At 34.0% G+C, this 18,597-nt stretch overlaps 3 protein-coding genes across 3 annotated transcripts; 1 reads left to right on the forward strand and 2 right to left on the reverse strand.

Annotated features, from left to right (window-relative positions):
- Positions 1–214: 214 nt before the first annotated feature.
- On the forward strand, positions 215–2,655 carry LOC116342164 (synaptic vesicle glycoprotein 2B-like). Its single transcript, XM_031769665.1, has 8 exons — positions 215–381; positions 451–528; positions 608–932; positions 999–1,695; positions 1,764–1,887; positions 1,960–2,116; positions 2,177–2,307; positions 2,376–2,655. Exons 1-8 carry the CDS (start codon positions 354–356, stop codon positions 2,435–2,437), a joined length of 1,602 nt encoding a protein of 533 aa, XP_031625525.1. The 5' UTR covers positions 215–353; the 3' UTR covers positions 2,438–2,655.
- LOC116342165 (para-nitrobenzyl esterase-like) lies at positions 2,597–5,712 on the reverse strand. The gene is made up of 9 exons (XM_031769666.1): positions 5,456–5,712; positions 5,218–5,347; positions 4,846–5,142; positions 4,497–4,772; positions 4,240–4,340; positions 4,055–4,174; positions 3,815–3,996; positions 3,549–3,752; positions 2,597–3,489 (listed from the first exon to the last, which is right to left on the reverse strand). Exons 1-9 carry the CDS (start codon positions 5,627–5,629, stop codon positions 3,429–3,431), a joined length of 1,545 nt encoding a protein of 514 aa, XP_031625526.1. The 5' UTR covers positions 5,630–5,712; the 3' UTR covers positions 2,597–3,428.
- A 10,611-nt stretch (positions 5,713–16,323) lies between these two features.
- LOC116342097 (alpha-crystallin A chain-like) lies at positions 16,324–17,017 on the reverse strand. Its single transcript, XM_031769594.1, has one exon. The coding sequence runs from the start codon at positions 16,969–16,971 to the stop codon at positions 16,537–16,539; it is 435 nt and encodes a 144-aa protein (XP_031625454.1). The 5' UTR covers positions 16,972–17,017; the 3' UTR covers positions 16,324–16,536.
- Between the last annotated feature and the right edge of the window lie 1,580 nt (positions 17,018–18,597).

Here is an 18,597-nt window from a genome sequence, read left to right on the forward strand (position 1 = left end):
TATCGGAAAACGATAGACACATACATTTGTATTTATACATAATAACATATTTCGACGTAGTGCCGTGCGCACACCGCTAAGAACTGAAAAAAGACTTGGTGCCCGGTTCCTTTCCGTACGAAAACGAATACAGTAATAGCGCTTGCGTTGAAATATGCGCATAAATATAGCTTCGTGTTCAATCTCATCACATTCTTGCTATTATTCGCGCTTAGTTATAGAGTTGATATTTCAATTTTTGAAGTTTTGCTTTTCAGTCGACAGCGTATCAAGTTCACGAATTTTAAATCTATAGAAAACATATTTTGAATACAAATTTCGCATTTACTTCATTTTTTTATGAAATATTTAAAATGTGCCAAATAGCTTATTTAGAAAATGGTAATGTATATTTATTGGATTTGATAAAAAATGTGAATGATTAAAGATTATCGTTCTGATATTTTAAAGGTTGTGAAAAAGTTCAAACAATGCCAAATGATCCACCATCCAAGAAGATTTCTATGGATGAAGCCATTTCTAAAACAAGTGAGTGACAAACAAATGATAATATGACAATAGAAATGAAGAAATAACTGATATCAAATGAATTTGCTTTTCGATTCAGATTTTGGATGCTTCAATTATATCGTAATTGTGTTGAGTGGCATGATCCTATTTTCGGTGTTAATGGAAACAAGTGCAATTGCTTTCATACTTCCGGTTTCACAATGTGATTTAAATTTAACGACAAGTGAAAAGGGCATTTTGGCCGCTGCTTCTCTCTTCGGTACGATTTGTTCGTCTCATCTATGGGGCTTCCTGTCGGATACAAAAGGCAGGCGTGCTATTATTCAGCCAACATTATTTTTGGCATTCTTTTGTTCTATTTGCTCTTCATTGGTGCAAAACTTCTACATTCTTTCTACACTTCGTTTCCTCAATGGATTTTTGTAAGAAAAAGAGAATTTTTTTAGTTGAATACGATTGATTGAAGTATTTCGTTCAATTTTGAATAGTGTTTCTGGATTTTCTGCCACCATTTATGCATATTTGGGTGAATTTCACAATAATATCCAGAGAAATCGTGCTATTTTGGCGGCCTCAGTAATATTTGGAATTTCATGTATTTCGATACCATTGGCTGCCGGTAGTGTCATAAATCAAGACTGGCAGTTTTATGTTCCATTGCTTGACATTACGTACAAACCATGGCGTCTCTATTTCGTTGTATGCAGCTCGCCTGGTTTTATTGCAGCTCTGATACTAATCTTTTTACCAGAAAGTCCAAAATTTGTGCTTGGCCAAGGAAAAAGCACCGGCGCATATCAGATTCTACGAAAAATGCATCGATTGAATAATGGTCGAAAGGTGGAATTTGAAGTATTTGAAATCGACGAAGAAAAAGAGTCGATTGAGAATAGAAAACAGATGATGGACAACAAACAAAGTCGATATCCGTTGTTAAAATCAATTTGGACTCAAACTACACCACTTTTTAAACCGCCATATCTACGCTCCACTCTTTTGATGTGTGCTATACAATTTGGTATTTATTGGACAAATAGTGGATTTTTCATGTTTTTTGCTGAAATTCTAAACAAAATGGCAGTCAATTCGGGCAGTTCCATTGATCACAAGATGATGATGTGCGATATTATCAACATGAAATCGGTTAATAACACCGCAATTGAAATTCGGAGCACACAAAATCAAGTGCGTTTTGATTAGCAATCATTTTCTCTTTGATCACACTTTATAATACATAAGTTTGTCTTCAATAGGTTTGTTTTTCGAAGCTAGATCTGTCAACAGTGGAACAGGGAATTATTTTGGAAATTATATTCGCCTTTGGTCAAGTTATGGTGGGTCTGCTTATCAACAGAGTTGGAAAATTTCCACTCTTGTGTAAGTTTAATAGGCTACCACTTTGATTTCTTTCAAAATATTCCAAAATTAACGTTCGTTTCTTCAAATCAGTCTTCATTTTAGTTGTTAGTGGCTTAGGTGGAATTGGATGCATGCTAACCGATATTTCATATCTACAGCGGTATCTATTCATAGTTCATTTTACATGTGGAGTTGCTGGAAGTATTATAAATGCAGCAATTGTTGAAATATATCCCACGTCTTTGAGGTAGTTTTTTGCTAGAATTTATCACGAACAATGTGAGTGACATTTCATTTTGATTGACAGAGCAATGGCTATTTGCATTTCATTGATGATGTTTGGACGCTTGGGCGGTGTTGTTGGTACAAATGTAATCGCTTCATTATTGGAACGAAATTGCGAATCGGTGTTTTATTTATCAGGCGTAAATCTGATTGGTATGTAAAAATTGTTCAATTCAATACTTTTCGTTTGTTTTAACAATTTTTTTATTTTTTCTTCATAGTAATAGGTGTGCTAGCTTTTTTCATTCCAAATATTCATCAAAGAGTTTCAAAGTCCAGTTGAGCACCAAATGTTCCACTTTTACGTCTCATTCCATTTCCACCACCAAGCAAAATTTTATTCAAAAAAAATACGAAAATAACAGCAAAAAAACTCATCAATTGGCTGGAATACATTAAATCTTAGTTTCGATCTTTTTAATTTGTTATAATAACTCATCAATCTTCATTAAAATTGTAAATATATGTATTTATTTCAAAATAAATTTAATGATAATTTGATATGAAGCAAAATCAATATGAGATTAGCCACAAAAGCAATCTTCTGGTCGTGATTATGTGATCAACAAACTATTTTTGTAATCCCCATGTTCCATAATCAATTTTTTAGCATTTGTTTACACTGATATAGGTGCAAATCTAGCGAATAATTTTGTTGAATTTAAATTGTGATCAAAACAAAGATGATATTTATTTGGAATTCTATTGACGAAGTTTTGTACAAAAAAAAGCTTATCAGATTAGGCGTTGAGTGCAAGGAAATAATAATAATAAATTCACATGTCAAACGATTTAATTGTAACGACGTATTTGTCTTGTTTGTTACGTAAATCATGAAGGTTAGATCACATGGAGTGCATTATTTATAAAAAGATTAAGTGTGGGGGGTCTAATTTTATTTGCTCGCTTCATTTTTATACTCTTGATATTGATAAGAATGAAATGACATACAGGAGATTAATAGAGACTCGAGTCATAAAATGAGAGAACAGATAAGGAAAACATTTGATTTTTGATATTTAAACCATGTATAAATAATTCAAAGGTCTGTACTCTCCATCTATTGCAACGCATTCAATTCGCTACCATGTGCCTGATTTGATTAAGTCACACATTTGCTGAAGTGGTGTGTCTTTAGGCGTTTCTTTGTGCTTATTGACCAATTTCCTTACTTTTTTTATTATATCATCCAAAAACTGGATTCTGTCTGCATTTGGCGCTTTTCTTGCGATCAAGCCCGCATTTGTCACATCAATAAAATTAAATTGATTCGCTTAACTTGATTGTTGAACAGGTTTAAATTCTCGAATCGGTTTTCCATCATGTATGGGAGTTCTGAAGAAAAGAGTTAATTATGAAAGGGAAAAATTGAAATTCATTGAAACTGTCATTACCCGTATTTTACAAAATTATAATATAACGATTGCATGTTGTTCATCACTTGAAGAATTTCTGAAGAATCTGGGTCATGTTTGTTATTCGCTTTAATCTGTTTATAGTAATCGATTAATTTATTGCATCTGAATAAATAGCATAATTCGTCGGCGTGAGCGGCTGCCTTTATCTCATGTGGATTTATTTTCGTTGAAACGGAAAATCTAAAGAAAAAATAACATCAAAAACCATTTTTAAATTAATTTTGTGTCGAAAATACACTGACCGAGTGTAGAATGTATCTTTTTTGGAAATGGCAACATGCTGTTCCATCCATTTTTCCTGGAAATATGAATAGGTTATATCCGAATCCAGAATCAGTCGTTGGATAACACGTTCATGATCATTTGTTGCTTTTCCAAAATAATATTCTTTAATTTCATGCAAAACACCTTCAAGGTAATTAGGCTAAAAATCGAATAAAATGGTCATAATCAAGAGCAAAAAATTGCATATCTCGACTTACTTTTTTCCAAATTGTTGTATAATATCCGAAAATTGGCAAGCCAATGTGGAAATCTTTCAAAAAAGCATCAATTACTTGAGGTTTGGAATAATTTGATCCTCGGATGAAATATAGATGCTCCTAGATAAAGAATAATTGCGTGGAGTGAAGTACACAAAATCAGACAAAGAATATTATAAACATACATATTGAGCAGAGCCAAAGAGTGTGGCTTTGCTTATACTCTTTGTTTTTTGAAATGTTTTCATTGGGTCTTCAGTAAAAAATGGTTTTTTCGCATTTTTTTCTGGAAATAAAAAAAGTATGTAGAAGAAAAAACTGCAACCTTCGAAATGATCAGAAATTGAACAGAAAGTTAACTCAAATCATCCACTGGCTAGTGAGTCAAAATACGTTTCCAAAAATTAGCAATAATGTAATTAGTTGAAAAGATGTTCCTTACTTTCAACAATCGGAGTCCAAGGTGAAATAAACCCATTGATAGCTTGTTTATTAAAATTCAGGATATCTTCGACTTCCGCCTTTTGTAGAAAATCAATCAAGTTCTTAGTGTTTGGTTTGCCTGAATTGTGTTTTGCATAAAAGATCTCCATCAAACATCGATGGTCGCCAGTTTTAAAACTCTTTATATTATTTGATGTTCCACTTATGGTAATTTGTTGATTGAAATATTTTGACGACTCGGCATTAAGTAAGTGAAAACCATGACTTTGTGCACCTTAAGTGTTTTTAGAAAGTGAAAGATACTTTCATAACAATTTCGATTCGTTAAAGTATTTTATTATTTTTACCTGACGACACACCAAACATGGTAATGCGTTTTTTGTCACCTCCAAAAGCTTCGATATTTTCGTGAATCCATTTCATAGCCATTTGCTGATCTTTCAATGCCATATTACCGGAGTATTCGGGAGTTCCCAATGACAAAAATCCAAATATTCCAAGACGATAGTTTACAGTTACAAGGATTATATCATGTTCGTTTGCAAAATCCGGACCATAAAACCGATCTTCCCCAGATCCTACAGCAAATAATCCTCCATGTATTATAAATATTACCGGTAAATTTTCTTTCTCATTAATCAGCGCTAAAATGATTTTTTTGAAAATGAATTCGAATGTTAAGTCAACTGTATTAATGAAGGACGAGTCAGAAGCCTCACCTGGGACAAAAATGTTAAGAAACAGACAATTTTCTGATGTTGCAGAAAATATTAAGAATTTTTGAGCACACCGATTTCCATATTCAAATGCATCAAGCGGACTACTCCACGCTTCTACTGGTTCGGGTGGCTAAGAAATTTTTTTTTATTAAATATGATATAAATGGTATAAAATTCTTTAAAAAGTGACATTTTCTCTGAGTGATCCAGTTGATATAATCTTATCTTAAATTCATACCTTGAACCTAAGCTCACCGACCGGGGGCTTTGCATATGGAATTCCCTTAAAAGAATAAAATGGTTTCTCGAGCCAAACTGTTTTTTCAAGCTGACCTTTTACCGGGCCACTTTTGGTTGTTACTACTTTGTATTGATCTTGACCATTAACTATTACCAAAAAACCGATACACATGGAGAATATGTCAAATCGATATATTTCAAGTAAAAAAATTGGAACTTTTGCAAATATCCAATAATAATTAGAGTTGAATTCGAATGATAAAGTCCAACTGATGGTTATTCAGCTTCAGTTAACACTTTTATACGCAAAAATAAATAAAAAATAATAATAACAATTTTTCATAGAAATATATCATGGTTCGATTACAGATGTTTGCTTAGATCTTCCAAATTCCACGATAGTTCGCTACAGTTTCTGCTTATCGTGTAGTCGAGTGTATTGAGATGTTTTACGTACAATATTAGTGAAAATTGTACATACAGTGCTCTCAGTATGTGTTGCCACAATACTACTTCTTTCCACGTTCGATTTTTTACATGTATTTTTAATGTTAAAAATATATGCACATGTTCTAGAAATACTTATTCGGTCTTTATCATATTTGTCGAGAAACAATGATATTTTTGTTGTTTAAATCACAGCGTAAAGGTTAAATATTGATATTATCAATTTGATACGATCTACATATACACATAAATACATTCACACGTAGGCATACACATATAGATATGTCATAGATGTTTGTTCAAATTCATATTTGCCAATTAGTGCGGCTTTCGTACATTTATTCAAATTGACATTTTCCTTTTCGGTTTAAATTTTAAGCAAATTCAAATAAAAGATGATAAAATATTTACCTAAAACAGACTTTTCCATCTTCAACTTGTACTTCATTAAAATTGTAGGAGAGAATGAAATTTCAACGACTTGAGTCTTTTCAACAAAACAAGGTTCAATCGATTTTGAAAGCGAATGATGAAGATACAAGCGCCTTTAACTTTGTTAGACAGTTTTAATTGGCTTTTGTAAAATTCATTGATTTCTGTTCGAGATGCCCTCTTAATAAAAGACTCCTATAGATAGACATATGCTTGAAGTGGATTTGACTTTAAAATAAGTCGTGGTTGATCCGTATGTGCGTGTATATGAGAAAAGACGATGCTCCCAGATTGATTTATTGCTGTCACTCATAAATGGCTTTCATACCACTAATTCTAACAACAATTTCCATTTATTTTCTTTGCAATATGTTACACAGGCAGACAGTCATCATTGGCAATTTATCAATCGAATTCTATTTTTTGAGATTGAATCATTTGACCGTGTCATGCAATTTCGTCTAGGCATTTATTTAGAGGAGAAGATGTGAAATGGCAAAAGCTAGATCAAAGAAATGACCTTTTCCACTCGAAATATTCCACCACAAAGACACAAAGCCAATGAAAATCGCAATGGGTGTTGTATATCACTGCAAATCAAATATATATATATATGTGTAATCTATTTCCATTTGAGTTAATATTGTGCGAGATATATGTGCGACATGGATTTTTGATGTGGAAAATTGCGCCAATTTATACGCCCAAAAGGTTCCGTTCAATCTCTATCTCGTTCGCTCTCTTTCGAAATGGTTTTTCGAATTTGAATATTTGATTTTAATTCAAATTCAAAATTGCCATCGTATCGATGCATAAATCTTTCTATTTCATTTCACCAAAATCGAGCCAATTACCATGCGAACTGTGAATTTGGAAAGAGATACTTTTTTTGTATACATGCATGTATTGAATGTTTGGAAGTGCGACAACGACTATTGAAGTCAACAGTTAAATGGAATCGATTTTGAAAATAAAAGAGATCCTCTTTATTGCCACTAATATAAACTTATGCGTCCATTTGGATTCAAATGAACCTTTAGTCGGGAAAAACAACAACAATGGGGCAAAAATCTGTGCGATAGATATAAAGTAGAAGATGGTGAAGAAATTGAGAGAAAGAGGTACAGAGGGGGAGACAATTCAAGCTAATTTAAGTTGAGACACTCTCTTTTGCAGACGATAAAAGATCGGTTCGTTCGTTTTTGCCCATAAAATCTCTTTTTAATTCCCTCGTGATGTCACACGTAAATGCTATTTCACACCAATTCGTCGGGCACATTTAATTGTATCATCTAAATGGATGAGCATTGCGCTAGACGAAATAACTTTGGCCATAGGTATGGTGTGCAGTTGCGTTTTAAGCTATGGGCTTTTTTCTACACGCCATTTAATATGAAAACAATGGAACACACATTCCGTCAAAACAGCATAGTTAAGCTCGTTAAATGCATAATCAATGCGAATCCCCGACAAGCATTCCGAGAACGAAACTTAAAGCGAAAGAGAATAGGAGAAAAAAAAGACTCTTCAGACTCAAAGCGGCGTCGATATTGACAGTACAAAGACCTATTATACCAAAAAAAAAATTTCGGCGCGTATGGAAAAACTGCGATGATTGTTACAATATATTCGCCGGTCATTTATTATATTATTATTGTTCTTTGGTGCTTATTTTTCCACGACATCGTTAAAGCGATCCGGTTGTATGTGCGTACGTGATTCTGTTATTTTTTTGTTACACTAATAGGTCGTTCCGTGCAATATGTGTGATGAACATTTGGAAAAAATAACGAGAGAGAGAGAGAGAGTGAAAGAAATGAATAGGCGATGGTCATCAAATGAATAGGCAAAAAATAAAACCGATGATGTAGATGTTATTACGACGAAAATACGTTATGTCGACTAGAACGAAAATGAAATTAGAAACACTTCTACTGAATGATATAGTGTTACATAGTAAGCTATAATAGCACGTACCTCGAGTTATGGCCCCACAAATAAAAATGATTGTAATTGTAGCCAGAGTACGCACAATGATGCAACTGAGATTTTTATTTCATATCCGAATTGGTGTTGGCGATATATTCTATACACACCAGCCCAATGTTTGCCAATCAACAGCAAAAATGCCATGGCAAACAGAAGACTCAATCTATATTTTTTGCGTTTCGGTTCGTTCAATTTATTCAAATGATGTCGACGTGCGATTCGATACATTTAATATTTGGCATTACATTCGAATTCGACCTACGTCGCTTGAATTGCGATTGAATGACTGAGTGTTTTTGTGTTGAATGTGTTCAAAAGAAAATCCCATGAAAATTAGTGAAAGCTTTTACTTGATAATTTTCCCCCATTTTATGCTCATTATCAATGCAAAGATTTTAGCATTTCAATAGAAAGTCAGAAAACAAAGACGAGAAAGCTTTGTTAAACAACCGCATATTCAACCATAAATCTTGAATATAGAAAAAATGCCTGTGCAATTTAATTGGTTTCGCTCTCTATCTCTCACACTCTCTGCCTTTCCATTTCCCATGAAATGTTACAGTGTCTGCATTTTTTCGCCCATCTAACCTAACGATATACTTCATCAACGTTGAGGTTTCAAAGGGAGCTTGAAACAAATGAAATCAAATATAATGCAGAACACACACAGCATGAAAACCTTCAAACGAATTTCACTTTTATCGTAGGTTGGATTTAACCATTCAACACGTAGTAACGCTTTATAGCATTTTCTTGGGAATTAATTTCAATGAAACAGAAAAAAAGTACGACATGGGTTGCACAAAATGAAATTAGATTACAAAGAAAAACACACTCCAAAAGTGAATGGAGGTGAATAATGCAGTAGCGCTTCAAGTGCACACTTCGACAAAAATACGACGTAAGAGTAAGCACAGCACTTACTGCAGCCGGACTAGAGTGGCTATAAAATTTTATGTTTTAAATAGAATAGAGAAAATTTCAAAAATGTTCCTAATACATTTTGTTGCTAGAGGTCTTCTTTTTTTACTTTCACAATAACTTTTAAAGAATTTCTTTTATTCATTCCCCGACACACAAGAAAGAAAAAATATTGTATATGAACCACTCTCCGATTTAATGAAATCTGTGCAGAAACTTTTCACATTCAATCTTTTGAAGGTATTTTTGTTTCATGAATTTTCATTCTGTCGAATACAGTGTACGTATTGTACAGCTGCAGCTTAATTTTCCCAACTCATTAATTTCAACCACAACCGACAAACACAATGCGCAATCGAATTATTGCACATCAAAATGTGGTTTAGGTAAATTGAATTTAATAGAAAATCGTTGCCATGGGAATTTGTAGCGAACGTTTGATACCGCATTAAATTATTGTTGTTATTAATATACATAAACTGCAATTGCATTCATCCCTTCATCCGGTGCTTGCTATTTGCAAAGCGAATCGAGTGTGTCTCTCTTTTTCTCGTCCTCCTCCTCCCTTTCTCTCTGTATAGGAGTCATAACCCTTTTGGTTATTCGATGTGTCTACAGGTAGAGACTTTATCCTTATACCAATAATAAGACCCTGGAATGCACATGATTGGAGCTACAAAATATGCATTCATATGAAATGTAGTCCTTTTTTCCAAGAATTTCGTTCAAAATTGAAGAGCAATCTCAGAGAGTGTTCAACGCAGGCATACTATATACGGAGCACATTCCCAAAATGGAAAAAATAATTTTAATATAAATTCCCTGGAGAGAGCAAAAACAAACTAGAAAAGAATCGAACAAATAGCGGAAACGAGAGAGAGGTATATTTGTGTGAGTGTAAATGGCATAGGGATACGAAGAGAAAATTGTGTTCAACTCTATTATTCAAGGGCGTTTCAGAGTTTGAACAAAAAAAATATCTTTTTTTAGCTATTTTGTACTTTCATGGACTGGGACTTCCCCGCGCGCATCCACTCGATCCCTTCAATTTTAAATTGAATTTCAGATTTTTTTTTATGCCTCGCAATACTATATTGTGATTGCGTGCGGATGTGAGAGAGAAACACATTTCGCATTGCAATTTATGTTCTAATTTCACATTTTGCCATACCTGTCACCATGGAGGTGTGAGATTCAATTTTAATATTCAATGAAACGCACATACACCATGTTCATTGATGCGGAAACTTATGCACGGCGCGAAATAAAACAAAAAAAAAACACATTTCATTTTGATGGAAATCGTTAAACTGCGTTATTCAAAATTAGATTTTGAAATGTTTCCTGCACATTCTCGAGATGGAAATGAGTCATTCGGTCGAAGTGGTCAACCAATTTATTCACAAGATGATGGCCATTCGCATATAATACAAGAGAATAGAAAAAAATTGTACTCAAAAGATTATTGGATTTAGAAAATTGAGTTTTACTTACTGCATACTCATTGTACGACTGCCATATTATCCAAATTTATTCACTATGTCTGTCTAGCTTAACTGTAGCCACTCAACTTTAACGAACCGACAGCATTTGAAATATTTTGTTTACAATTTTTATATGCGATGTGAAACATCGTATTTTGTTTGAATGTGGATGTATATTTTCTAATCTGAAAAGTTTCCATTTGTATATTGATTGTGGTGCTTTTGCCGCTGTTCGAAATGGTTATTTTGGTGTTGCTTTTCATCTGGATACAAACAATGTAGTCTTTGATTTAATGTTGTTCACTTTTGATGCAATTCGCATGGAATGCACAAAACTCGATTTTGTTGTGTCAGTGAATTGACGCAATCAAATGCAGAAAATTATGTTTGAGAAGGTTTATGCTGTTATGAAAATCATTTTAACTCTGTTTTTCTCTGTCGTTTGCTTCGTCGCCTGTGCGCTTCGCATTTAAATTCTCAGCTGAATTTGCACATTGAAGCTTAACAGAACATCTTTGCATAACTTGCAACCACCCACGGAGACATAGAGAATCGGAGAGAATGGAAGAGACAGTATATCTAGGGGAAAATATCGAATAAAATAAGTTACGAATATGCTGCGTATAAGAATATAAACCGTATATACCGAAGAATATTTGCAAATAACTCCGAATATATGTGGTTTATACGCATATATGCAGCGTATATGCGGCATACTTGCGATGTCTTCATCTATTTATAGTATATTCGGTAAAAAAACGTATAGATAATTCCCCCTAGCAGTATATGCAACGTTTACAAAATACTCGTAAAAGAGAGATGACTTAAGTCTTGTAGTTTTGCGATATGCTGCACCATGGAAATTAATTGAATGTTATTTTGTGCATCATCTTATTGTTTCACATGTTCAATGTAGGCAAATAGTTGGTGGTGATTTCGTGTTTTCGGTGAATGCCACAAACACATGGTTTCAAATAATGGACACGATATTTGAATGCAACAACGCGTTGATGTGTATATGGATTTGAGCTCTTTCAACCAGAAATGTCGGAAGGGGTTTTCAATTTACTATTTAATTATGCCTTGAATGTGCAACAGAACAATAGCTCAAAATGTGCAAGGCGTCAACGTCACTTTTTTAAGCTTGGCAATTTTGTAATTGCTTCGCCATTTTACTTCTTATTCACTGTTTTTCATCTCCGAATAAAGAAGACGAGTAAACATGCGACTCATCGTTGACATTAGACATTGGCTGCTTGGCACGTAATATAAAAGTTGCTAATGCGTACAAATGCACACAATCTATTAAAACGACTTACTTTATGATGCTACACCATTACGACGTAATGCAAACAAATAAAACCCGAAGCGCTTTGGCATTATGGGAACACGTTCACAGTTAATTTTTTTGTTTGTTCTCCTTCGTTTTGGGTTGCTCTTGTTCGTTCGCTGAAACTCAATCAATATTAAGTCTTCGGTTCGTTTTTTTTTATTATCTTCTCCGCGAAACTGACAACATTCCCAATGAATGCGATTCGTTTGGCGATCCACTCGTGAAATGTGTCGTTAATTTTGCTGCTGCTGTTGCTTTCGGAATATAATGCTGGTTCAGCGTTTGCGATGTCACAGAACCCATAAGTATGTTTCACGAACTTCAAATGAAAGCAATTTATTGATTGGGTTCGATGGAAGAGAGCAAAGTGAAGAGGGAAGCACACACTCGTATCCCTGAATAAAAGCTCTCGATTGAAGAAGAGACGCTGTTGACCCAATATTTCATTGTATGCAAATTTCCGCTTTTTTAGCTTTCATACGATTTTTATGACACGGAGTGAGAATTTTTTTCTTCTTCATGGAATACCACAAATTCTTTGAGTTATCATCACCATTCCAGATACACTCCAAATATACTCATCGATAATGATTAAACGAAACGGTTTTTTCTATCTATGGATGTGCATAAATACACGCTGAGCGTATAAATGTGACACATACTGTGCACGAGATTGTGAGATAGATGATAGACTGTTCGTAATTATGTCTTGTTCGTTGTGAGATAAAGGTGAAGCTTTGCATTGAAAACATCTTGATTGATTGATGTACAGCGAATAGGTCAAAGATCTGCCTGTGGAACACAAACAAAACATGAGCAGAAAATAACAATTTGGCTTCGCCTAATAATGATTAATTGACTATTTTCCATTAAACTCGTGCACCGTTCCAAAAGGGACATCTTTCTTCTGGGCGAATGCTCAACAACAAAACATATTATAACCACCCAGAGGGTCTAATAAATGTTTTCTGGAATAATGTACTTTCACCCTGACCGATGGCATCATCTCAGCTTATGGCTAATTATTCATTTTAATTCAACATACTTGCATATACACTCCTGGCTTTTGAACTATGTGCCATATGAGAGTCATGTGAATAAAATACTTTCGATGATAAATATGATTAATATTTCACTGCAAACGATGATTGCCAAGCAAGTTGGAACATCATCAAGTCTATTGCACTGCAATTACTGTTGGGCATGACTTTACGTACACACGCATTTTTGTTTTGAGATAGACATATTTTTTGGGTTAGTTGTCAGGTCATTTGGCATAAAATCAGCATCAAGCACGCAACATTCGCCAAACTTCGTTTTGTGAAGAAAAAAGATAACAAGAGTTAGAGTGTGAAATAGAATAAAAATGCAGAAAGCCATGAGATATATGATGCTATACATGCGCCTATGTGTCATCTATCATACATATGTATCTCCCATCAAAATTCCACCAAATGGTAATGGAATGCAATATGAGCGACTAGGCCAGTGAAATTTATATTAGACACCAGTTTATGGTCCAATCAATTTCACCACCACTTTTTTTCTATTTCTTGCTCACCATTTTCTCCGGCAATTTGAATAACACAATCAAAAGTTGGCGAAGCGTAAATCTAAATTCACTTGGGGATCCTCTCATCAGCGATATATATTTCGCGCTTGTTAAACAATTTCATATGTACTGGAAGCCATCTCATCTCCGGTTTATCACATTTCACATGCATGTGTGATTTTTCACATGTTCGGCCGACAGAACTTCAGTCGCGTTCTAGCGATTTCTGATTACGTTTGAAAATTCGTAGCTGAAATATTGTGTTGTTTCGTGTATGTACGAGAGAAAAAGTTTTCATGCTCTTTCAAATTGTGTTTCTCGATTTTTGATTTTCTCATTGAAAAATGCATGTACATGTGTTTGATGGCAAACGAATTTTTCGATTATTTTTCGAAGATAGACAATTTCATTTCAGTTTTATCATCAAAAGTCAAGAGATTGAAATTGGTCTTCATTCGTAAAACTTCATAGACTTGATGCAACGAAAGTCGGTCAAAGAAAACAACAAACAAAAACATATAATAATGCGTGCCATTTTAACCATCATTTTTCCATCTATTAAAACTGTATCTCGCAATCACTTTTTCTTAGCACGTCGTCAAATGGGACTTCGGGTACCCGTGCTGTTTCGTCCTTGAATTCAATATCAAAATATGAAACTGACAAACGGCGAAATGAAAAAAAATCCCTTATATCGTTAGATCAAATTCATTTTTTTTCTTTCATTTGATTCTGCAACTCTTTTTGTCATCTGCTTTGATTTTTTTTTCGTCGCTCATATATTTCAATGCCGAAGAAGAATTCCAGTCATTTATTTTACTTTGTAAACAAAGACATGCTGTAAACAAATGCGATTTTCGAGAAGAAAAAAATGTGTATGTCAATGTTTTACATAGAGAAAGATGTGTAGCGAAGTAGGTTGATCGTTGAAGTTTATTCGGATCTTTTTTTGTTCATACAATGTTGACACACAACAAATATGAAGAGATTAGCCTGAGACATTTTCATATGTTTCAAAAGAAAAAACGAAATGAAAAAATATATATAATGAAATGTAAACAATGTTTGTGTTGTGTTTTTCATTTCAAAAATTGACGTTGTCACCAGACCAATTTCAAGGACTTAATTTTGTCTGCGACAATTTACATCATCTAAAACAATAGAAATACATTTCACAGTGCGACATCGCGAAAACTTTTCAAATACTGAAAAAAACAACAACCACCACCATACAAAATGAGTTAACCAAAAGAAGGAGCTTTTCATTCGTTCGAAAAAGCGAGAATGCATTTATCGTTTGCAAAGGATTTATGAATCAAATGAAAATCGTAATTCGCGTTCGTTGCTTCTTATTCATTTCATTTTCGGAATTGGTATTGTTCATCGAAAACTTCGGTCGCGCCATGAGTTTTCTTGCCACATTGTTGTGTTAAAGTACATTCGATGCGCTTAGCTTTCATTTTGGCGACTTTACAACAAAGTACCTCAATCGTGTATAGGGTACGTGCACCATTCGAACTGAGAAAATGGCATCAAAAAGGTTCCATTTTTACTGTTCGCTTTAATCTTGAGCTGTCTGTTTATTAAAGCTGTCTATTGCGAGTAGAAAAAAAATCCATATCTAAATCTGCTATTGACATCTATAAATTCTACTTTATACCCACTTCGAACAATGGATGATGCTTGTTGCCTCGCACATTGCGCTTTTTTTATAAATCGAAGACGTTGTTGTAGCTAATGTTGACGACGTAGTCGTCATCATCAGTGTTCGCATTCTGTCAGCTTTTTCCTTTCATTCGATTATATTCACTATTCGAGCGGTTCCCTTTTTTTCGTTCATTGTTTGGCATCGGAAAAAACGGTCGTGTAAATAAAAATATAACTGCATGATGTGAATTTCAGATCATATTTATTGCCACGTAGTAAGTGCTTTGTCGGCAATTTTCGATCGACCTTGTTCATCAAATGCAATCTATTGGAATTGAATAAATATTATACGATTATGTCGTAGGAAGAGAATCTTCACGAATTGATTATTATGATTTTCATGAAGATTGAAGGCTTTACTATTATGACTACATTCTGAATTTATGGGTAATTTTTGGAAATCGACACTAGTTTCTGGCACAATTCATTGTGCTTGCGCACGTCCCATGAAGAACTTGATTCGTTGACTCAGCTGAGCGTTGAAAGATTTATTTAGATTCGATTGACAGTTTATTTACATTTGACCGCTGTGTCATGTGTACGTGTGCAGTGAAGTATGTAAATTGCACAACTTCGCATCGCTTCGCATGTACATAATCGATTGAATTTCTTTTAAACGAATTCAAATTGAATGATAAAAATAGATTCAAATGCTCAGACATTCAACGATTGCACATGATTGCACACAATAATACCATGTGTACGAAAAATAAAAATACGATATTTTTCGAATTTGTTGAGTTATCAGCTTTTGTTGAGGTTTCTTTTAACAAAATCCAATGGATCGGTTATATTACCATTTGGTGGGTGCGTTGCTTGAATACATTATTTTACAAAAGATTCCTTTGATAAGAAAAACTTGATTTTATGATATATTTTGTCAATTTCGCCCAAAAACTAATGCCATCTTGCTAGAAAAAACTAATTTCTGGAAATAAAATAGATTGTTTCTCAAACACTTTTTTTTTATTTTATAAATATTTGTTGTTTTATTCAGCGGAAAAAAATCTACAAAAAAGATTTCTAAACATTCCCATGCATTTTGTTGGACATATCGTATCACTGAAACTTTAATTATAATTTTCAACGATTTCTTCAAAATAAATGACAATTTTTTTAAAATTAAATTTTCGCAAAAAGTTCAGAGAAAATCCATTGGCAAGCGTTGTGTTTCAGCAGCAAAAAGAAATCGACAATAATGTGTTGAACAATCTTTACTTAACTCTATTAACGTTGTCCATTGTTTTCAATTCTTCTAAATGGCGGAACTTTTTCTGTGTCGATGGTTTGGCTCGAATCTCTAAAATATGATCGTCCGACATTCGTGCGATGACATCTTCCGAATCAAAAAATTCCGGCAATCTAAATTGGCGATGAAATGTGCTCGGCAATCTTCCATATGCTTTCTTCTGTCGGCCCTCAATGATAACCGTTTCGTCAATCGTTTTCACACTCAAATCTTCCGGTGTAAAATCTTTCACGTCCAAAAACACACGAAATTCATCCTTGGAGATTTTCGATTTTTGCTCGAGCTCTTCGCGATTATAACCTAATGGTCCTGGATATCTTTGGATCGGCGCGTGAAATGTTAGATGATAACTTGATGGGAAGTACTTTTCAAAAAAGTATGGTTCGTTTGTTTTCGACATGGTAAAGTATTTTTCTGATTTTCAACCTGTATCGAATGATTTGTACACTCAAACTATTGATGGCAGTCGATGCAACTGGTATTTATACAATCCGTTCACACGCCTACGGAGGAAAAAAAACGTTAAATAAAGATTTTAAACGAGCCATTACGCATGTTTTCGTAACCAAATTAGAAATTGTTCGAATTAACTTTTTTTGTTCGATCATTTTCGAACGACCGAAATGTCATTTTGATTTTGTTTTGTGATTTTAATTATAATGGCTCGAAGGTATTTAGAACAGAGTGAAATACTTGCGATGGCAAAGTTGCCGATACTCAAACAAGTGATAAGTGAACAAAAACAAAATAGATTTTTTCTTAATGAGTTATTCAATTCGATACTCGAACAAAACAGCTATTTTCGTCAATGAGACAGTATCATATAGTCGGAATCAAAACAAAAAAGGCCACGATGACTTGTAATTCGATGATGGAATCTATTAATGGTTCATCGTATTCGATAGTTCATGAAAATTGAAGATTTCTCTCCGTTCTACAGATCTGCATATTTTATACTAAACCATAACCTATCATAACAAAGTCAAATGTAAACAAACAAGCAAAAACTTTTCTCGGAGAGAAAACAAATCGATATCGATTACATACGATTGTAAATGTAAGTCGATCGGCAAATTGCCAAAAATGAATTTGTACGCAAATGTCTGTCCTCACGTACGACGCTTTTATTTCTCACTCGCAATAGACTAGTAGTACATTCACCCAAATGTGCGAATGCATAATTAATGCGTATGGGAATATTCAGATAATGGGTTGTGACTTTTATTCAGTGCAAAGTGCGTTGGAGTTTCGAAGAAACTCGAACCGAAAAGGTTTGACTCGAATAGCATTTGTTTGGAGAAAATCAGAATTTCTGCATCAAAAAATAAATGTAAAAATAAATCGGTCGATAAACAACTTCAGAACTTTCATATCGAAATCTGCAGTTGACGTGGCTGTCGATGTATATACATTCTTGTACAGTGGATGTCAAACCTTACGACAATGTAACTATAGACATCGTCTTTATCATCATATTCATCGTTGTCATTGTTCACATTCCTTCAGGTCCTTTTCTTTTTTTCTTATTTTTATTCGATTATCATATACACAAGCATCATCCTTCAAGTACATTTTGTCTATTGTTCAGTGTAAAAATGAAGAAGAAAAAAATGGTTCGCGAAACAGAAATAAAAATGCTTGTGAATTGATGATATTGGGAGAGATCATGTATTGATTGTCCTATACAAGTGCTTTGTCGGCAATTTTCACACACAAACTACTTGATTCATGAAAATGTGATGACGATTCTCACTCGTCGCTCGATGTGTTTTGAGCATTTCATTCGCATGGATCTATCGCGTTCCATTATGAAATAACAATTTCCGGCCAAGTGCCAATTCAACGAGTGTAAAGCCATTTTATCAATAACGACACACTACTCTCATCTTTACAAATAATTGACTACAATGGAACATCATAAAAGCATTGAAACGAGAGATGAGCGCAGTCAATATGATTGTATTGTGACGTCACATATCTTACAGAAAAACGCCATCTGTGTAAAATAGGCTTACTACAATGTAAA

The sequence above is a fragment of the Contarinia nasturtii genome, unplaced genomic scaffold (genome assembly GCF_009176525.2).
Source record: "Contarinia nasturtii isolate CC-2019 unplaced genomic scaffold, AAFC_CNas_1.1 Cnas_scaffold_810, whole genome shotgun sequence".
Taxonomy (NCBI): Eukaryota; Metazoa; Arthropoda; class Insecta; order Diptera; family Cecidomyiidae; genus Contarinia; species Contarinia nasturtii.